We start from the raw sequence: 20,379 nt of genomic DNA, 5'->3' as shown, positions 1-20,379 counted from the left end.
CCTGTCCCTTCACCCTTCTTTTCTTGTGGGGCCCCGAGTTTTGAAAAGGATTATCAAATTTGAGATTTGAAAATCTTAATGAGAAAACGTCGTTCGGCTTTGTGGATAGGAAGAATGAGAACGGTAAAATGTGTGCTATGAATCTTTTAAGGTTAAGGGCTTGGTGAAATGGTTTGCCTCAGAGAAGACACTCGCAAATAATGTCATATCTAATTTTCACAAGTACCAGTTTTCCCCCATCGAGTGCATAATTAGTCTTCCAAAAGTAAATAGGGCTTGCTTGAGATTATCTCTCTCTACTCTCTCTCCCTCTCTCTCTCTCTCTCTCTCTCTCTCTCTCTCTCTCTCTCTCTCTCTCTCTCTCTCTCTCTCTCTCTCTCTCTCTCTCTCTCTCTCTCTCTCTCTCTCTCTCTCTCTCTCTCTCTCTCTCTTCCTCCGTCTCTCTCTCTCTCCGTCTCTCTCTCTCTCCCTCTCTCTTCCTCTCTCTCTCTCTCACACACACACACACACACACACACACACACACACACACATACATACACACACACACGCACGCATGCACGCACGCACGGCGCGCACACACACACGGCACACACACACACACACACACACACACACACACACACACACACACACACAAAATAGCGCACAATTCGCACCTAAGTGATGTGTTCAATGTCGGAGCAACATTTTTTGGGGGTGCTTCTTGATTTATTTGTTGGTTAGTTTGTAGACTTGGTATTATTTTTGTGCGTGAGTGCGTGCGTACGTGCGTAGGTGCGTGCGTGCGTGCGTGCGTGCGTGCGTGCGTGCGTGCGTGCGTGCGTGCGTTTGTACTTACTGTCCGCTGTTTCCATTTCCCCAGACATACACCTCTCCGGATTCTGAAAAAGAAAACAAAAAGGTATTTCAACTCATTTTCGGAAACAACATGTACAGAGTTATAATAATCAAAACGAAAACAACGAAAGTAAAAAGCAGTAGGGTTTGAATGTTCTTAAAAGCAATGTTAACGGTTAAAGGCACAGACTTCCTCATGGCTTTACGCGGGATGAGGGCATCCTTCAACATGCACAAATCAACTAAATGAGTTTTAGGAGCGGCTGCTGTGTGTGTGCAGAATGGGAATATTTTCCGGAATCAATTTTGTAATTGAAACTTGCACATTTAACGCAGAAGAAACAACAACTGAACTTAATTCTACTGAGCACGCAGGTACACTATTGATAGATATGTGACCAAGTAAAACGCCGGTGTAACACGACATTTTTACTCCACGAAAAATTTACTCCGGAGTAAAAATTTCGTACAAAATTCTTACTCCGAGTACATTTTTCGTACGAGAAAAGAACTCCCCAAGGCACGAGAAAATTACTCCCTCCACGAAATTTTTACTCCCCATTTTTTGTACTTCCAGTAAAAATCTCGTACGCGAAAATGCGATGCGGGCGAAGGGATAATGCCAGTATGGGATCTCGCGCAAACGAATGTCGCGCTACCCTCCCTCCATCCCTTCCACCACCAAGACTAACAGGGGACAAGGGAGTAAAAACTTTGTACACCTGGCATGGAAAGTTAAATTGCTCGTGTTAGGGTGAAGTAATTTATTCGATATTTATTCGTCAGGGGAGTAACATTTTTGAACGACATTTTTACTCGTAACTCACCTGTCGTAGGAAGTAATTTTCTCGTGTAATGGGGGAGTACTTTTTTCGTAAAGGAAGTAACATTTTCGTACGAAATTTTTACTCCGGAGTAAAAATCTCGTGGGAGTAATGTTCTCGTGTTACACCGGTCTTATATTATTCCATGGGAACGTCTGGGCAGATCTGTAATGGTGTTGATTAAAATGTGTTCATGCAGTTGCTTGAGGACTGTTCTGGGAGATACAAGCAGACATATCACGTAGCCTACGTTTAGCTGTGGGAGTGGGGTCAAGATCATAAATGGCTACGTTCTTATGCTGTCTAACTTCCAAAACGACGACATAAAGTTAATACTCAAACACTTCCCAAAAGGCTTGGGTCTGCCAACATACATTATTTTGTCTTTTGATCATCTCCTCGTGAAGAAATACAGTAAACACAACAACGATAACAACAACAACAACAACATTGACAAGGACTATATTATTATTACAGAGCAGGCACACATCGACTAGTTTTCTTTGCCTTCACGCGCAACAAGACGGACAAACCTCTTGAGAACTCATAAGCACAACTAGCAAGATGTTGTATACAGTCAAAGGGAAAGAGGATCTTCTGACAGCAGCTGGCAAAGATACCACTTTCAAGAACATTCACTTCAATTTCCTGTATCAACTAACTCACTCTTTCCCAACATCGTCCCTCCATTCTCCTCTTCCCCCCCCTCCCCATCTCCAAGAAATTACCCCAAAACACCTTCTATTTCACTCTAACCACCCCCCACCACACACACACCCTATATTCCATAACTTACTATTTCCAAAACCTCGTCCATCCACCCTCCCTTCTCCTCACCCTTCCAAATCTCATACTAACCTCCCCTCGTCCTTCCTCAGCCCTTCTCCCCACCCCAACCCCCTCCCCCACCCTAAAAAAATGAAGTTCACGTGCGACTTGTCTGGCTAATACAATATGAGAACCTGCACGCGCAGGTTATTAGCTCCCTCTCTCATGCCTTCCGAGCCAATAGCCCCCCGACTCTCTCATGCAAAAACTACATTTCCTTGAGCGAGGGCCTGCCGCGCCAAATTTCATATCACCCCTCATACCGATAGCACGATGAGCGTGCTGGGGACTTGACACACACATGGCACCCTTAATGACAGTCATGAGAAGGAGAAGGAGGAGGAGGAAGAGGAGTAGGAGAAGGCGGAGGAGGAGGAAGGAAGGCAATGTAAGGGGATGTTTTTGAGTTGGTGTGGAACTTCTAGCATATATATACAGAACTGTATAGTCAGGTCGAACTTACTTGTCTGGTCAATAGGCTACTTTTCTTTGGTCAATGCGTTTTGAAAATGTATTATTGAAGTGTACATTTTATACAAAACAGACGAAGGAAATATTGATGATGATGATGATGATGATGATGATGATGATGATGATGATGATGATGATGATGATGATGATGATGATGATGATGATGCGGCTGCACGACTCGGGGAGCCGAAGAAGGGTGCAGCAGTTGGTCAGCTAACAGTACAGGGTGACCCAAAATGAGTGCAACCCATAAAAATACTCACAACTGCTACAAATGTGAATGGATTGAGTTTATTTTTAACACACATCAACGTAAGATGCTAACAATTAAGTTCTGAAAGTTGGAGTCATTTCGGTTGGGTGGTCCACATGTTAGCGACGTTGAAGGATATGCTCCAAATGTCCACCGCGTTGAATGCGCCGTGCAAAATTGTCCACCACGCGGACACACTCTGCCCTTGGAATCCTCCTGATCTTTGTTGTTATTGCAGCTTTCAAGTCCATGATTGTCTGGGGGTTGTCCTCAATGCTCATAGACGTGGTCTTTCAAATAACCCAACAAATAGAAATCGGGGGGGGGGGGGGGGGGTTAAGGTCAGGTGGACAATTTTGTACGGCGCATTCAAGAGTGTCTCCGTCAACGCGGTGGACATTTGGAGCATATCCTTCAACGTCGCTAACATGTGGACCACCAAACCGAAATGACTCCAACTTTCAGAACTTAATTGTTATCATCTTACGTTGATGTGTGTTAAAAATAAACTCAATCCATTCACATTGGTAGCAGTTGTGAGTACTCATTTTGGGTCACCCTGTACACTACATGTTTGTCTTCTTCTTCAGCCGACTGGTTCTGGTCTCACAATCTATGACGGAAATCATAATGTATCCATACTTGAAGAAACAAAGTATCCCTAGAACTACACGGCACTGGACGAATGCAGGAGCTGCAAGAAGCTTACAGCATCTTGTCATGAAGTTTCACAAGTATTTCTGAGCAACATCTTATAATCTCAAGCTCAAATTCTCATCTGCACATGGTTAACTCGGAAAAGAAAGGTACCTTTAAAACTACACCACATAGCAGGAGAATTCTGCGAGAAGCAAGCATGCAGCATCTGCGGGGCGCCGCTCGGAATACAAGTTGATGGAGCTGGGGGTCGAGACACTGAGCTCGTGGGGTGGTCACGGAGCGTAACCCACCACAAATCTCATTGGCACTTTATATCTGCCGCTAAGAGGCGCTGCCTGCCTGCTCCCTTCCCGACACCCTCCGCTACAACTACTTCCGGTTCCTGTCTGTCTTTGTGTAGATTGTGTTCTGGACGTCGGGGTTGGTTCCCAAGTTGTTTTCTTATGAGAAAGATTGCTTTGGAAATGAAGCATCTGACTTCATAATTATGGAATCTACTAATCGGACTGTGGATTTTGCAGAGTTCCGATTGAGTACGGACACGCACGCACGCACGCACGCACGCACGCACGCATACACACACACACACGCACACGCACGCACGCACGCAAACACGCACACACACACACGCATACACACGCACACGCACACACACAAAAAACACACACACACACACACACACACACACACACACACACACACACACACGCGAAGGGATTAAAAGAATGTATATGTTTGACAAACGCAAGTCGACTATGATTGACCAAAACACCATTTCACTTGAAATTCTTGTCATCACAATCATATTCGGCACACTCCAAGAAAAGCTAGACATATAACAAAGCTTTGGAGCAGGCTTCAACCTCACGCCTACCGCCAACGAAAATTCGAGTACGTCTCAATCAATTGCCTGCCTCTCACTAGACCCTCTGGATCCATAGCCAATATTACAGAGCCTTCTGAAACACTCTCCTGCCTTTCCCCTGCATAAACGTCCTCCAGCCTTTGCGGCCCAGAATGAAGTGCTGCAGGTCAGGGCAAATATTGGAGGGCCCTGTCAGTGATGAAAGCTACAGTAACCCAATCTCATTGGGAATAATGGCCACAGGAACCTCTTCTTATTGTCCCGGGCGGCCGGGGTTATAACAAGGGATGTGTTGCCTTGCGGTTGGGTCTCGGTGTAGCGTTAGTATCTTTTTATATCCGCCTGGGGAATGGTGTGGTGGAAGTAAAGTCACAAATCCGCATAGTATGCAGGCTCTCTGGTAGAGCTGAGGTTGTAAACGTTGTTGACTAGAGTGCCTCAGAGCTATAGCCCTTGTAAACCACTGTTGTCATGTTGAGGTCCCAGATAGAAACCAACTGTGAATGGGTGGACGTGTGACTCAAAGAGCTATCAACAAATGAGAAAAATATATTAATATGGAACCTGGCCTGTTTATTTTTATTTTTTTAAACCTGAATGATTCTACGAAGCGCTTGTTTCTATGATTTTTGGTTTTGGAGCATTCGGGGCATGTCTGTTTCAGCTCTTTTTTTCAGCGGATGATTGTTTCGAACTAAATAAATACACATCTTCATCCCTGACAAGTCAAATCACATACGCACCGATAATAGAACTTCTCTGCTCCAAATATAACCCATCTCTCCCCTGTCATGCTACAAACCGAGGAACACATACTGACTTATAAAAAGAAAGAGAGAATGCTTACTGTCCTACAGGCTAAATATTTCGCCTCTTAAGGACAAGATATGGGTTATATGATAATTTGAGTTTTACACCCACACGGCTTTTGATGAGATACACAAGTGTATGCGTGTTTAGGTGGTATCAGCCATCTGCACGTATGGCAAAATGACAGGTCTTTTAAGTACCATTGTGGTGACACGGGGGTGGGACATGGCTTCCGTCTCTGGGTCTGCACATAAAGTTGACCCGTGTCCGTCCCGGCCCGAATTCGAACCTGGCATGTCTGTTCCAGCTCCTTTTTTGTTAGTGGATGATTGTTTCGAACTAAATACACATCTTCATCGCTGACAAGTTAAATCACATAATTATGCACCAATAAAGCTATTCTGATGGACACGTGGGGGAATTCGGGGGCTGTGATTGGATGGTCTCAACATCATCATCAAAGCATAATGCTACGGAAGTCGGCCATTTTTGCCAATATCCAAAAGCATATTGGCAATAACAAAGACGCATGGTTCCGGTTTACCCATCTGTACCACACGATGTTAACAATCGACAACAGCATACACTAACAACTTGAAATTCTTCTCGGGAATGTTTTTCAGCTTTACAGATGTCGATAGCATACCCTTTTCTGCTAACTTCCCGATGAAACAGCTGTGTTGTCAAATCGAGGTTTTTTTCCAAAGTCAGTGTGGCGCCTGCGCAAAACTAATGCGCATAAGAAACGGCGTCTGCTATCAAAACCTGAGATCAACGCATCGACGCAAAAACTGTCATTTTGTAAGTTTGGAACAACAAATCAAGGTCAGAACAGCTATATAATCGCTATTGTATTTTCGGGTGCATGAACACTCCGCGCACTTTCCCAATTTTGAAGCTTCCGCGCATGTGAAACTCCCGCGCGTGGTGTATATGTAAGATGCGCGCGTGTTTTAGCAAAATGTGATGTGAAACTAGCGCGCGTGTCTTTGCTCGGTCAAATGTGAGACATTGAGACATTAACAACTGACACTTGTATATCCATGAAAACTGACACTGTATATCTATATATTGAACACGTCTTTATTACACAGACAAGTCGATAAAAACGAATGAAGACTTAAACCATGCGTATAAGAATATTTTGTTCACTTATTATATAACAGAAATTACAGAAATTTCGGGTGTCTGGTATCACAGTCACAGAGACTGCAGCAAAGGTACAAGAGGGGGGAAGTCACAGCATGGCCGGCAAATTTTTCCAGGCCATGGACTTGACGTATTCCTTCCTGTCGGTGCACGCGCGCAAGTTGTATGAGCCGAACCAGTAATTCGTGCGCGGAAGTTACAACCCGATATTGCGCGGAGCATACATGTATTTTACAAGCGCGGAATTTACATATGCGCGGAAATTACCGGCTGCGGTATTTTCAGCGTAGCAATAGGGTCCGATATTTAGACTCGAACAAGTATAATGCGACTCGTCTTCGACTCGTCGGCATTATACTTGTCTCGTCTAAATATCGGACCCTATTGCTACGCTGAAAACACAATAGCTGTTAATAGTAGGACTTATCTGCTCCAAATATAACCCATCCCTCCCCTTTCATGTTACAAACATAGACACCGCGGGACACATACGGACTAAAAGCAGAAGTCCTCTGATATAAAAAGCATCCACCCAACCCCTCCCCGAGGGGTTACCCCATCGAGTCCATTCTCCCATTGCGCCCTCGGGGGACAAAGGTATCCACCCTGTTGGCCAACTCCATGCGCTCGGAAACGTCCAAGATTGGACATGTAACTCAATTAGGTCCTCGAAACATTGGGCTGCGCTGTTTTGGTCGCTCGCGCCAGTCACATCCTATTAGGAACGCCGCCAGTTCATCCCGGTTCACAACCCGGTCCAGGTTTTTGTTCCGAGGACATCCAGGGCGAGATCAAGGCTCAAACTCTTTGAGGGGGAGAAATGTTGGACTGGAAGACCGGACCGTGTATTAGATTAACTCTGGTTTTTGTATCGGGGTCTCTCAGGCAGAAATCGACGGCAGTAACTGGAGTCTCTGAAGGGAGATATTTAGGGGGAAACGGGGGCTGGAGAATGTATTGGGTTAGATGTGATTTTTGTTTCAGTGTCTTGTGCGGTGAGATGTGGCTGGTCCCCCAAGAGATGGCAGGGGAGTTGGGGACTGATTGGATTAGATATTATTTTGGTCCGCTCCGGGGAGCAGGCGGAACGAGAGGTAATGACCCGTGTAATGTACGGCAGGCATTTTGCCTGCATGCGGTGCACGCCTTTTGGTAATTTGACACTGATGGGATGTTGCAGTTTCACGCACAAGATGAGTTCACCAAAAAGATTGGACCAGCTGGAATACATTGTTTAAAATTGAATGTTACCAAAGAAGGACAAAACCCAGCGCTGCTTTACCGTTGGGTGTTTTAGGTCCAAAAGGTTTAAAACTGCAAATAACTTTCATCATGAAGGTTTTTTTCAGCGTGACATGACTGTGGGGTTTAGCATAATTATGTGGTATCCTGGCGAATACGTTAATGCATTAGAAATAATGAACCTTTACGCGGGGTAAACTATTGTGTAAAATACGGCAGATCCATCTAGGCTTATACATTCGCACTCCTTTGAAAGTTTTGTTTGTTTGTTTTGTTTGTTTGTTTGTTTGTTTGTTTGTTTGTTTGCTTAACGCCCAGCCGACCACGAAGGGCCATATCAGGGCGGTGCTGCTTTGACATATAACGTGTGTCACACACAAGACAGAAGTCACAGCACAGGCTTTCTGTCTCACCCAGTCACATTATTCTGACACCGGACCAACCAGTCCTAGCACTAACCCCATAATGCCGGACGCCAGGCGGAGCAGCCACTAGATTGCCAATTTTAAAGTCTTAGGTATGACCCGGCCGGGGTTCGAACCCACGACCTCCCGATAACGGGGCGGACGCCTTACCACTAGGCCAACCGTGCCGGTCCCTCCTCCTTTGAAAGTAACAGCATGGTTCTAAGCCATTTGCTGCTGTTTGCTGAGTCAGTCTTTTCTGTGAATTAATTTCTCGCGAATGGTATATGTTGTCACCAATAGCAGTAGTGTTCTGGTTGTTTTTTTTATCAGGTGCTTTTCTTCCAGAGACTGCCGAACTTTCGGCTTCTTAGAGTTAAAAGACCAATGGCACAGGTTTACTCGGAGAAAGGTTTTGCTTTCAAATTTTAAATGTCAGATGTCATAAGAGGAACATTATCCCTAAATACCTTTAAAAACAAATTACTATTCACTTTGTGAATCAATACTTTTAGGGTTATATCAACAACAACTTTCTTGCTATGCTTTTGCACGCACAGAGAATGACTATAAGACCAGGAGGCATTTCCTTATTCTATCAGAAGGTAGATTTTGTTGAACATGTAATATATGCTGTAACAGCACTTTAAATCATATTGACAAACCTTTAAAAAAATAATTAATAGTATAAACACAACACGAACACGACTTGAAGAAGCATTTCACGGTCTGAAAATAACTTTGTATCCGATAAATCCGCTGCAAGAACTTCCTGCGTTTTTATGCCCATGCGCCATTGTTAGGTAAATCCTTAACTCTCTTCAACGACATTTTCATTTTCTCTCATAAGCTTGTGGTTGATTTTCCTCCCAAAAAAACAAACAGCCCCGGAAAACATTTTATTGCAAACGACACCAAAGCGAACCCAGAAGTACCATTACACCCACCATAAAAACGAAACGAAACGAGTCAGAAGAAACAAGAACAAAAGACAACGACAGACTCTGAAGACTGTGGGTCATCCGTCACCAAAGCCACCCCCTTGTCGTTAGTATCAGCCGGTTCACCAGCAAAACCACAACGGACCATTTCTCCACGTCACACCACTGCCTCCACGACTTAAACTCTGCTACACCATTTCCTGGGGACACCAACAAAAGACCAAGGGCAGAGCGAGGGCATTGTTTCTCGCGATGAGAGAGGAGATGGGCGGATTTATCCCTGGTTCTGGAACCAAGAAAGAGAGGGAAGGAAGAAAAAAGAGATCAGAGGCATTAATGAAAGACCGGAGCCCCCCAAATCTCGCCTCCGCAATCAGAATCAAAATGGCCAGTTATGACAGGCGATTTATGGCCAAAGGGAGACAACACCGGCCCCTTTTTTGCATCTCTTTCGCATTACTGCACGTTTGATTGGGAGATGAAAACGAAGGCCCTTGTCTCAGAGGCGCAAGGCGACAGTCCATCATCCCAGACTGTAGAAGTGTGTGAGAGAGTCTGCCTCCCACGGCAGTGGAGTGAGAGGTTTGTAAGTGTATTTATGTATGTGTGTATGTGTGTGTGTGTCAGTGTGTGTGTGTGTGTGTGTGTGTGTGTGTGTGTGTGATGGCAAAGGTAGGCGAGGTAAGGCTATGATGTTACTAACAGTATCAAGGAAAAAGGTCTACTCGAGGTAGGTATCCAGCAGTACTAATGTGAATATCACCGTCATTAATCGTCAAATCCATCAATTTATATTTTCTGTGGACAAACCAGAAAGTCCAAAGCCATATTACAATCGAGTATACGTATTCTCGTTGTCGAATTTTTAAAACGTTTGATACTATCCCCAGTGCCCGCACTATTCGTCCTTCAAATAACACAAACACGAATAGCATTCAGCCTAAACCTCCGGCAGCTCAATATTCGGTGGCATCACTACTAGGTCCTTATTGGGATTGACATTTTAAAGCGCTTGGATCTAGTAATGGGATCTGCTCTATAGAAACACTTTTTATTGATGTTATTATTTTTTTATTATGATGGCAAAAACAGAGCAATACACAAAAACAAAATGACCAGAGAGAGAGAATACGAATACGAATACGAAAGTGTAATTGCTAGGCCATCGGCCCCTTGCAATGGGGAAGGAGGGGAAGGGAAATCGGTGTACACATAGTTTCGAAAACATGAAACGTTTAACAATGCACCGATCATAGGGATGATTTACAGTTTCCATCCCTTTCCCGACACGGTAGTTTCCACGTCAGTGTTCGTATTGTCCGTTTGTTCTGTGTAATGCAATTTACACCGTTCTCCAAAATGTCATGATGAGAACAAAAGTCCCGAGTCACACCCACAACATCGATACGATATCTGAACCGAATAGCTTTGCTGTCAACCGAGGTAGAATTTAGTCACATCCCGGAGTACAGACACTTCGTGTAGCGCAGTTCGGAGTTGATCGGCGAATTTTCTCCTGACGACGGGTGACCCATGGCGAAGCTTGTCGAGGTACTCCTTCTCTTCTCGTATCATTTGGCGAGCTGCTCCCCTCCACCCTGAGAGAGAGAGAGAGAGAGAGAGAGAGAGAGAGAGAGACAGACAGACAGACAGACAGACAGACAGACAGACAGACAGACAGACAGACAGACAGACAGACAGACAGACAGACAGACAGAGACAGAGTGGGAGAGAGACAGGAAAAATACCTAAATGGCCTCATCATCTTCAGCAGCCATAATGACGAGAAGGGGGCAGCAGAGGGGTTGAAGAGAAATGTGTCCCTTGGGACCTGTAACAAGACGGATCCACCACCCTGGTTTAACACCCTGAGCTGTTCGCCCTGAGGTGCTGATCCTCCCCTCTCGCCTCCTACCCTGTCCTTCTGCTCTCCACCGTCTTGTCCTCCCCCCTCCACCCTGAGTTGTTCACTCTTAGGTGCGGATTCTCTCCACTCCCCCCCCCCCCCCCTCCCTACCTCCAACCTGTATCCCCCACTTCCTCCGCCTGGTTTAAACGGGCCAAGGTGCTGATTCTCCCCACCCCATCTCCTCTTCTGTTTCAGTCTGCCCCTCTCTAACGGCGTATGTCAAATCATGTCCCATTTTGGTCATAGCTACCTTAGAGGACGTATAACCCCAATAGTCAGTCAGTCAGTCTTCCCCTCTCCATCTTCTTCTCCACCCGAAGCTGTTTAACTATAGGTGATTGTCCTTCTTCTCTACCCCCCCCCCCCCCATCTCTCTCTCCCTCTCTTTCTCCACCAATCTGTTTTGACTCCCCTCCCCTCTTCTTTCACCACCTCTACTCCACCCCTGTCAACCTACACTGCACTTTAGAGGCCCAGAGCCGCACGACAAGTTCTGAGATCCCCCCCCCCTCCCCTTCCCCTCAACACCCCCACATTAAAAAAAAAAGTCCGGGCCCAAACGACAAGTTCTGAGATCCCACCCCATATCCACCTACCCTGCACTCTTAAGAGGTCCAGGGCCGAACGACAAGGTCTGGGATTCCTCCCCCCACCCCTCTCCCTCCTCAAACGCGCCCACCCCCCACCCAAGCCCTTGAGGACCAGGACCAAACGACAAGTTGTGAGGTCGTGGTGGCGGGGATATGAAGCGACATGCAACATCGCGTGAAGTAGGAGGAGAAGTATCATCATGGTATGATCACCTCGACACCGTGACGGATGCTTCAGACACCAGGCTTTGGCACCTCACTTATAAAGAAAAAATAGGAGCGGATAGGAGCTTTGTCTTTGTCGGAGCGCCTCTCACTTTGTGGACTTACTGCCCTCTGACTAAAGTATTCTCTGTCTCTTTTTGTCTGTCTTTGTCTGTGTGTTTTTGTGTTAGTCTGTCTTTAACTGTGTCTGTCTCTCTCTGTCTCTGTCTGTCTGTGTCTCTGTGTGTCTGTCTGTCTGTCTGTCTGTCTCTCTGTCTGTCTCTCTGTCTGTCTCTGTCTATTTGTCTGTCTGTCTGTCTGTCTGTCTCTCGCTCTCTCTCTCTCTCTCTCTCTCTCTCTCTCTCTCTCTCTCTTTCTCTCTCTCTCATCCCCCCCCCCCCCCCCCGCCATACTCACGTTCTGTGATAATCGCTCACAACACATAAACCAACGTTGAATTGCCTTCAAAACGACAGCACAAGAACCTGCGTACTAGGTATTGCGAACTCTCAGTTTGTACCTGGGAAATTGCCAATGCATGGCTCGCTTCGGATCCGAACTAGCATCAAGCAAAACAAGCGAAAAGTAACAAACAGGAGAAAATCAAAAGAAAAAGGTAGCAACATAAGGTGGAACACAAGGCAAAAAGGATTCACAATTGCAGCAGCAAGACACTAGCCAAAGAAAGAAAGACTTTCACTTTTTCTGAGAGATTCAACGATGCCAAAAACTGAAACAAAAGCATCGTCGAAAAAGACATTGCACGCACAAACGCAACTCTTCAAACAAAAAGTGAGAGGTGTGTTTGCCGAATAATTAAGACAAAGTCTGTTGGGGCGTCAACTTCCTCTCGCATCATTTCCCCCCGATTCTCCCAGTCAGTGATTAGGGAGGGGCAGGGAGGGGCTGTGGTTGCCAGTTTCACACCGCGACACGTGCACCCCGAGACAGCTCTCAAGGTGCCTAATGAAGCGGGTTAATGAGCATGATGAAGATTGTGCGAGGGTCTTTTCAGCCAGCCATGTCCCGTGACTGTCTTGATTCTTGGCATTGAGGTTGCGTCCGGGACGGAACTTGCACTGTGATTGTAGCGGTTAATGGATCATAAGGCGTGATCCTTCCCTACTTCATTTCGGGCTTATTTTTCAGCTTCTTAATGATCTTCCGTATGAACCAGGGCCGTTCGGGTTCAAACGGGGTCAACCAAAAAGCAAACATTAAGTTTATTCTCAAAACAGAACGTCAAATTTGGTTGTCTTTCGTTAGTGCTATCACTGCAGTGTAATTCTCTGAAGAATCTGATGAGTTACAATTTTTAGAAGCTATTTTACTTTTACAAGAGGATCTGACTGGGATCGCAGAAAAGTCATGTGGTGTATGGTCTCCAATAAGTGCTTGGACAAAGCGAGGTTCAGACTGATATAGTCTGGTTTGTCATCCGTGTTTAGGCCAAACAAAAATATATGTTGGTTTAGGGTAACGTGACCCAAAAAGATAGGGTCGGTAGGTCGGCTTTTTCTTTCTTTTTTCTTTTTTTTAATGTAGTCGATTTTTAAGGAGGTTACTTCCCTTAGTCTCGGTATGGTTCGCAAAATGTGCCAAAAGTTGGGTTTTTCACAAAAACTTTTTAAGAAAAGAAAGAACAATTTTAGGGTCGGCGGGAAAAAATAGGGTCGGTCAGGTTACCCTTAACCAACATATATTTTTGTTTGGCCTTATAGTGATAGACCTTAATGTAAATAGATTCAAACACCAACTGTCGTGTCAACTGAGAAAGAAAACAAACTTGCTATATCGGCTGAATTTTTTGTTTTAAACACATGTCATCCATACAGCATATAATAAAAAAAAATAAACACTATTTCGTCGTTGAGGATATAGGCGTGCTACATGTAAACAATGCAGTTGGCAAATTCAGAACGTGCCTAATTGAATTCAGTTGCAAGATCGGCTTAATACTCAAATGAAAGGGACTCGAATGAATACTAGAAATGACATTATTTCCAGTATTGTGGGCAAGTTCCACTCGACTTGAAAGCAGCTACATTTCGCTGACACAGTACCATATCAAACCCGATACCTAACCCTCAATGTCTCCATTCACCCCATTCTATCTTTCCCCCTTTCTTCCTCCTCCTCCTGCGGGGACTGTGAGGGGCCGCGGCTTCCCTCTTTCCGGCGACATAACAATATCCATACTTGGCTCGGCTAACCGAAACCTCTTCGCGGCGGCCATACTTGATGCGATTATTAGGCTTTGGGTCCGCCAGCAATTCCATTTTCCTGCCCGCGACCGTGTCGCCTTAACCAATCGTCCTAAATTTCCCCCGGAATTTGAATGAGTGATGGGCGAGATGACAGAATTCATTTTTATATCTCATCCGGACTGAGGTTGGGTGTCGCGGCGGGGCAAATTTACGCGCATATAAATTGGACAGGGCGTAATGTCGGGCGCGACTCGCGGCGGTAAAATGATGGACTCGGTATCGGACCCCGGGCCGGAGCGGGCGTGCGCGAGTCGACCCGGGCTGCCAGCCGCGTTTACACTCGCCACCCCGACACGAGTAAATCACGGCGCTGACCGCTGCTCGGAAGACGGGAAATCTTTAAAGCTACTTGTTCCATTCTGTGCTGAGGGTTGCAGGGGGGACTATATCCTGAGCCCTGTAGGACCATACGAGGGCCGTTTCAGGTCGTAGGATCAACGGCCGTAACCGGAGTGCCTTTTGCAGTCTTCCGTATGACTTAGGGGGACGAGGACGTGGCCTGCGTATAATGAAGGTCAATCAAGGTCAAGCGCGTTGCATATAAATGGCAATTAAGGTCACGTGACTCCATGACATCAAGTCGCAACCCAGTCGCAACCCAGGGTCGGGACTGCTGAAAATGATGCAGTTTTTACGTCGTTACAGTGAGCTTCTGGCGTGCCCAGGGCAGTGATACTGAAACACCAAAGCCTGATAAAACTGATACAAGAAGAATGAACATCGGACTAGAGTATGAATTCGGTGGCTCCAAAATACTGACTTTACGAAGGCATAGGCAATAAAGAGTCAATATTGCCTAGAGTTATTCAGGGTCAATTCTAGCAAACCGCCTTTATGGCGCATTCAGACAACCCATAACGATGACAGGAAGACTAAGTTCAGTGATGGAAAATCAACAAAAGACACGACAGAAGCACCAATTGAATCATGAGTTAAATTTTGTTAGAAGGTAGGCTATTACAACAAACTACCAACGACAATCGGAAAAGAGGTGATCAGGTTACGTTTCATCTGATCTCAGGGCACGGCATCCCCCCCCCCCTCCTGCTCCTACCCCGCCACCTCCAGTTCACTGATTTTCAACTTTACCATGGAATATTGTGGTGATCCTGACCGTGCCGGCATTGGGAGGCGGTCCAACACACACACACACACACACACACACACACACACACACACACACACACACACACACACACACACATTGAACCCGACCCACCCACCCCATCTCACGAAAAAACAGTGATCCTGACGTGCATTGGGAGACGGACCAACACACACACACACACACACACACACACACACACTCATACACACACACACACACACACACACACACACACACACACTCATACCCACACACACACACACACACACACACACACACCCAACTCACGAAAAAACACAAACCCTAAAACAGCCTGTTTTTCATTCTACACTCGATTCGCCTGTCAAGTGATCGCCCCTGACGACACCTCGGATGATCTCCCCTCGCTGGGTTTGAAATGAAAATGATATCTTCCATCATGGCTTCCTCAAAAAATAAACCCGTCCATAAATTGAGGGCCGCTCTCTCATAGCCTAATAATGAGAAAGGGGCCTCTACCCGCCACGCAGCATATAATGGAAAGTTCATGACTCAGCCTCTCTGAAGCCGCAATAAATTATTGCGGCACAAGTTTTCGACAGCCTCTTGTTTTACGTGACGTGACCGTGTCGGTTTTTTATGCTGTTTTATGAAACTAAGGAAGATTGAAGAACCCTTCTGCCAAGCACGTACACATCAAGTCCTGTAGATGTTGCAGAAATCGGTCTGTCTTGACAGCAAGGGTTTGCGCACAGACCATTGTATAGCTGCGCGGTTCTAATTCTGCTGTTAAAAAAACATAAAAACAAAAACCTATCCATTTGAGAACACATCCAGTTCCACGGATATTGCATGCGCGGTTCTAGTTCTGCTGTTAAAAAAAAGCACAAAAACAAAAACCTATCCATCTGAGAACATATCCAGTTCAACGGATATCGCATGAATCGGACCGAGTGCTACAATCTGCAAGGGGTTTCTCAAAGAAAAAACTTTTAAAAATGAAAGTCACTGTATTCGACTTCAGATGACTATCTTCAAACTTGGAAGTGTGCATTCGATCAAAGAGAAATATAGTGCGTCTGCATGTTTGGCAGGGAGGCATACATATATATATAAACGCCAAAGTCCCGAGCTCAATTTCATGTAGCAGATCAGTTTTTATCAGTTCAAAGCGAAATGAGTACATGTACAACAAACTTTCAAGTAGGTTTACTGGAGACACAAATTCTGCCAAGAGTCTTTGAGACAAATAGGCTTAAATGTACACATCTCTCATGACTGACAACTCTGTCTGTCTGTCTGTCTGTCTGTCAGATTATATATCTCTCTGTCACTGTCTGTGTCTCACTCTTTGTCTCTCTCTCGCTCTGTCTCTCTCTTGCTGTCTTTCCCTCTACCCCCACCCCCCCCCCCAGACACACACAAACACCCACCCACACACGCACACACACATACGCACACATACCCACAGACACCCACACACACACACACACCAACACACACACACACACACACACGCAAACTATGACACACACACACACACACACCAACACACACACACACACACACGCAGACACACTCACACACAGACACACAGACACACAGACACACACACACACACACACACACACACACACACACACACACACACACGCGCGCCACCTTTAATCCAACCAAGAGACACACCAATCACTTCCCCTTTCTTGCCCAACCCGGGCCAACTCCAATATCAAAGATGGCGTCATCTACATGAAAGTAATATTGCACTTGCTCCTCTCGCCCCCTTTGTGTTTGTCGGGAGCACAAAAAACACACAGTCCTACAAACGAGGTCCCGAGAAGGTCAGACCCAGGGGTCACGTTTTGACACATAATCAGCGCAAAGGCCGATCATTTGCACTCTCTTTTTTCTGAAAGGTTGCTTTTTTCATTTTGCCGGTCCCGCCATTTTGATCTTTGCTGCCCCCGTCTACCACCCTGGTCTGGCTTTTGTGCTCGTTTCTATTTAACCCCCAACCCGACCCCTAACGATTTTTCTGCTAGGGGTTTCATTCTTCACACTTCTCAAAAAAGTGCCAAGATCGTGGGGATGAGTCGACGTTGCGCGAAGAGACGACAGAATTCAGCGTTAGAGATAAGAGAAACGGAGGATCGAATGTGTGTGGGTGTAAAGCTATTTTGTGTTTGCTTCACTCTACAATCAAGGAATCTTTCCTGATGCCTAGAGCTCTTTTTTTTTTTTTAAGGTAGAATTCGTCAGGTCTTCATTTAGAAACTGTGTTTTATTTTCATGGATAGTTTGCACTTAGTTGTCATGATCCTGCTCAGGTCCAACGTAATGTACAATGTGTTTTTTGATTTCCCCCACAAAATTACGTTTGCTTACTTCTTTACTGAAAAATGATTCAGTTTCTTTTCGACATTTACGTCAATTTTTTTCCTACTATGTATGCGTTCGAGAAATTGTAGTCACTGCAAACAGCTTTCGTTGGTGAATCACATCTATTGTATTGGGTTTGTTTGCTTGTTGCTTGTTTTAAGTTCTTATTTTTTTGGTGGGGGTGGTGGGAGGGGGGGTGGGGGTGGGGGTGGGGGGTAGCATTTATAAGACATTGTTTTTGCTGTGACCAAACGTACTGCTTGTACATTGTCATTGATGAAAATGCGGTCAGCCGTAATTCACAGATGACGAAGCTGATTTCTGTCGAAATCTGAAATGGACATAAGACTCTTCGGGGTATTTGTCCATAGAGACAGTCATTGGTGGGGGGGAGAGAGAGAGAGATAGAGAGACAGAGAGAGAGAGAGACAGAGAGAGACAGAGAGACAAACAGACAGACAGACAGAGAGAGAGAGATAGCGAGAGAGAGAGATAGCTAGAGAGAGAGAAAACGAGCGAGAAAAAAAGGGAGAGAGAGAGAGAGAGGTAAAGAGAGAGAGAGAGAAAAAGAGAGAGAGAGAGAGAACGAGCAAGAAAAAAGGGAGAGAGAGAGAGAGAGGTAGAGAGAGAGAGGGGGGGTGAGGGAGGGAGTGAGAGAGAAGGGGGGGTGAGGGAGGGAGGGAGGGAGTGAGAGAGAGAGACAAAGTGATAGAGAGACACAGACAGAGAGAGACAGAAACAGACTGACAGTGAGAACGAGACTGAAATGCAGAGAGAGCGAGAGATACAGAGACAGCAAAAGATAGATAGAGACACAGAGAGAAAGAGAAGGTCGCAAGTCACCACAAAACGAGGCAGAACCTGGGAGAAAGGGTACGATCTTGTCCGACCCTCTATTCATTTTTAAGGGCAAAAGGGCTGACATAAAGAGCCCGGGCCGGCCCCGGCAGGAAATTAAATCTCATTTATCGGGCAGTTGGAGTAACAAAGATCAGGCCTGATTGCCCCTGTGGAGATCGAAGAGGGACAACAGGAAAAGAACTTGTAAAATCAACCACACCACCCGCCAGGGGGAGCCACCGAGAACCAGATCTGTTTTCGCTGCGGCTTCCGCTTCCGGGTCAACCCTTGCGCTCGGGACACGATTGCGGTGGTTGTCTGATTGAGACAGTTTGGACTGGAGTTGGACGAGACACAGTCGAAGCTCAACCATCCTTCGTTTAATATTTTTGTAAATGAGGAAAGGTCCTGGGTTAGGTAGTTTTTGATGGTACGTATGACTGTAATTTGTTGTAAAGGCCTTACATTCTCAAGAACATGGCATCCATGTGAAGGAGAGCATCATCTATGAGAATGAGGGGACATGAGCTATATGCCCATAGGGATGGTCTTTTCTTTAGTTCTGTATTTTGCATAATGCTGAAAATGGTCTATCGTTCAAAGTATTCAGCTAGGACAAGGCAGCATAATTATTTAGGTACATTGTCGAAAGATATACTTGCATGTCAGTGCAGTATCTATAACAACGTCGAGCAGACAGAACGAAATCCCAAATAACATCTGCTTTCAGGAGATGACGACTTATTTACAGATCATTTTTTCTCATGAACATTGCTCCCAACATGCTGATGATTTCCAACCCTAACCCTAACAGTCTGCTGTCGTCAGATCACTGATGGGTCAGATTCAGGACTTGTCACAGCACCAATCGTTTCGCACTGCACAGACACCACCAACGTCTGACTACTTGCGCCTGCATGAAAGAGGCTGCATGACTTCAGTCATTTCACCTGAACTCGCATGAGGTCTCTCTCAGTTTCCTTTACAAATCTCTCCCGCCAGGATCAATATTATATACGACCTATCGGATTGCATTCGAAACGTGTGCACACAATGACATTCGAGACTCAATGTACTTTCTTTATTTGGTGTTTAACGTCGTTTTCAACCACGATGGTTATAATTATCGCGACGGGGAAAGGGGGGAGATGGGATAGAGCCACTTGTCAATTGTTTCTTGTTCACAAAAGCACTAATCAAAAATTTGCTCCAGGGGCTTGCAACGTAGTACAATGTATTACCTTACTGGGAGAATGCAAGTTTCCAGAACAAAGGACTTAACATTTTTTACATACTGCTTGACTAAAATCTTTACAAAAATTGACTATATTCTATACAAGAAACAGACGACCCTTACTTACCAGTCCTTCAAAGTGAAAAAAAAGTTGATTCGAGTAAGTTGTATCACGCTTTGTTTTTAATGAGGAAGAATCAGTATGCTAATGCGTTCATTTAAATGTGTGTCTTAGAAAATATTCAGGCTTCTATTATTGGAGATGAATTAAAATAAAATAAAAACATCTTTCTCATCCATCCGCAGTATGACACGGTTTGGCCTAACCTAGGTGGTGGGTTCAAGTGCTAGTCTTTCGGATGAGACGAAAAACCGAGGTCCCTTCGTGTACACTACATTGGGGTGTGCACGTTAAAGATCCCACGATTGACAAAAGGGTCTTTCCTGGCAAAATTCTATAGGCATAGATAAAAATGTCCATCAAAATACCCGTGTGACTTGGAATAATAGGCCGTGAAAAGTAGGATATGCGCCGAAATGGCTGCGATCTGCTGGCCGATGTGAATGCGTGATGTATTGTGT

General features: G+C 45.4%; 1 protein-coding gene across 3 annotated transcripts in view; it reads right to left on the bottom strand.

Annotated features, from left to right (window-relative positions):
• Positions 1-20,379, bottom strand: part of LOC138983258 (uncharacterized) — a 137,982-nt gene that overhangs the window by 76,492 nt on the left and 41,111 nt on the right. For all 3 annotated transcript variants that reach the window (XM_070356690.1, XM_070356697.1, XM_070356704.1), the window contains exon 3: positions 842-884. In XM_070356690.1, coding sequence (XP_070212791.1) covers positions 842-884 — 43 coding nt within the window. The remainder of the gene's footprint in view (positions 1-841; positions 885-20,379) is intronic.

The sequence above is a fragment of the Littorina saxatilis genome, linkage group LG1 (genome assembly GCF_037325665.1).
Source record: "Littorina saxatilis isolate snail1 linkage group LG1, US_GU_Lsax_2.0, whole genome shotgun sequence".
Lineage (NCBI taxonomy): Eukaryota > Metazoa > Mollusca > Gastropoda > Littorinimorpha > Littorinidae > Littorina > Littorina saxatilis.
The sequence above is the reverse complement of the archived record's forward strand: the minus strand, read 5'-3'. Positions and strand labels throughout refer to the sequence as shown.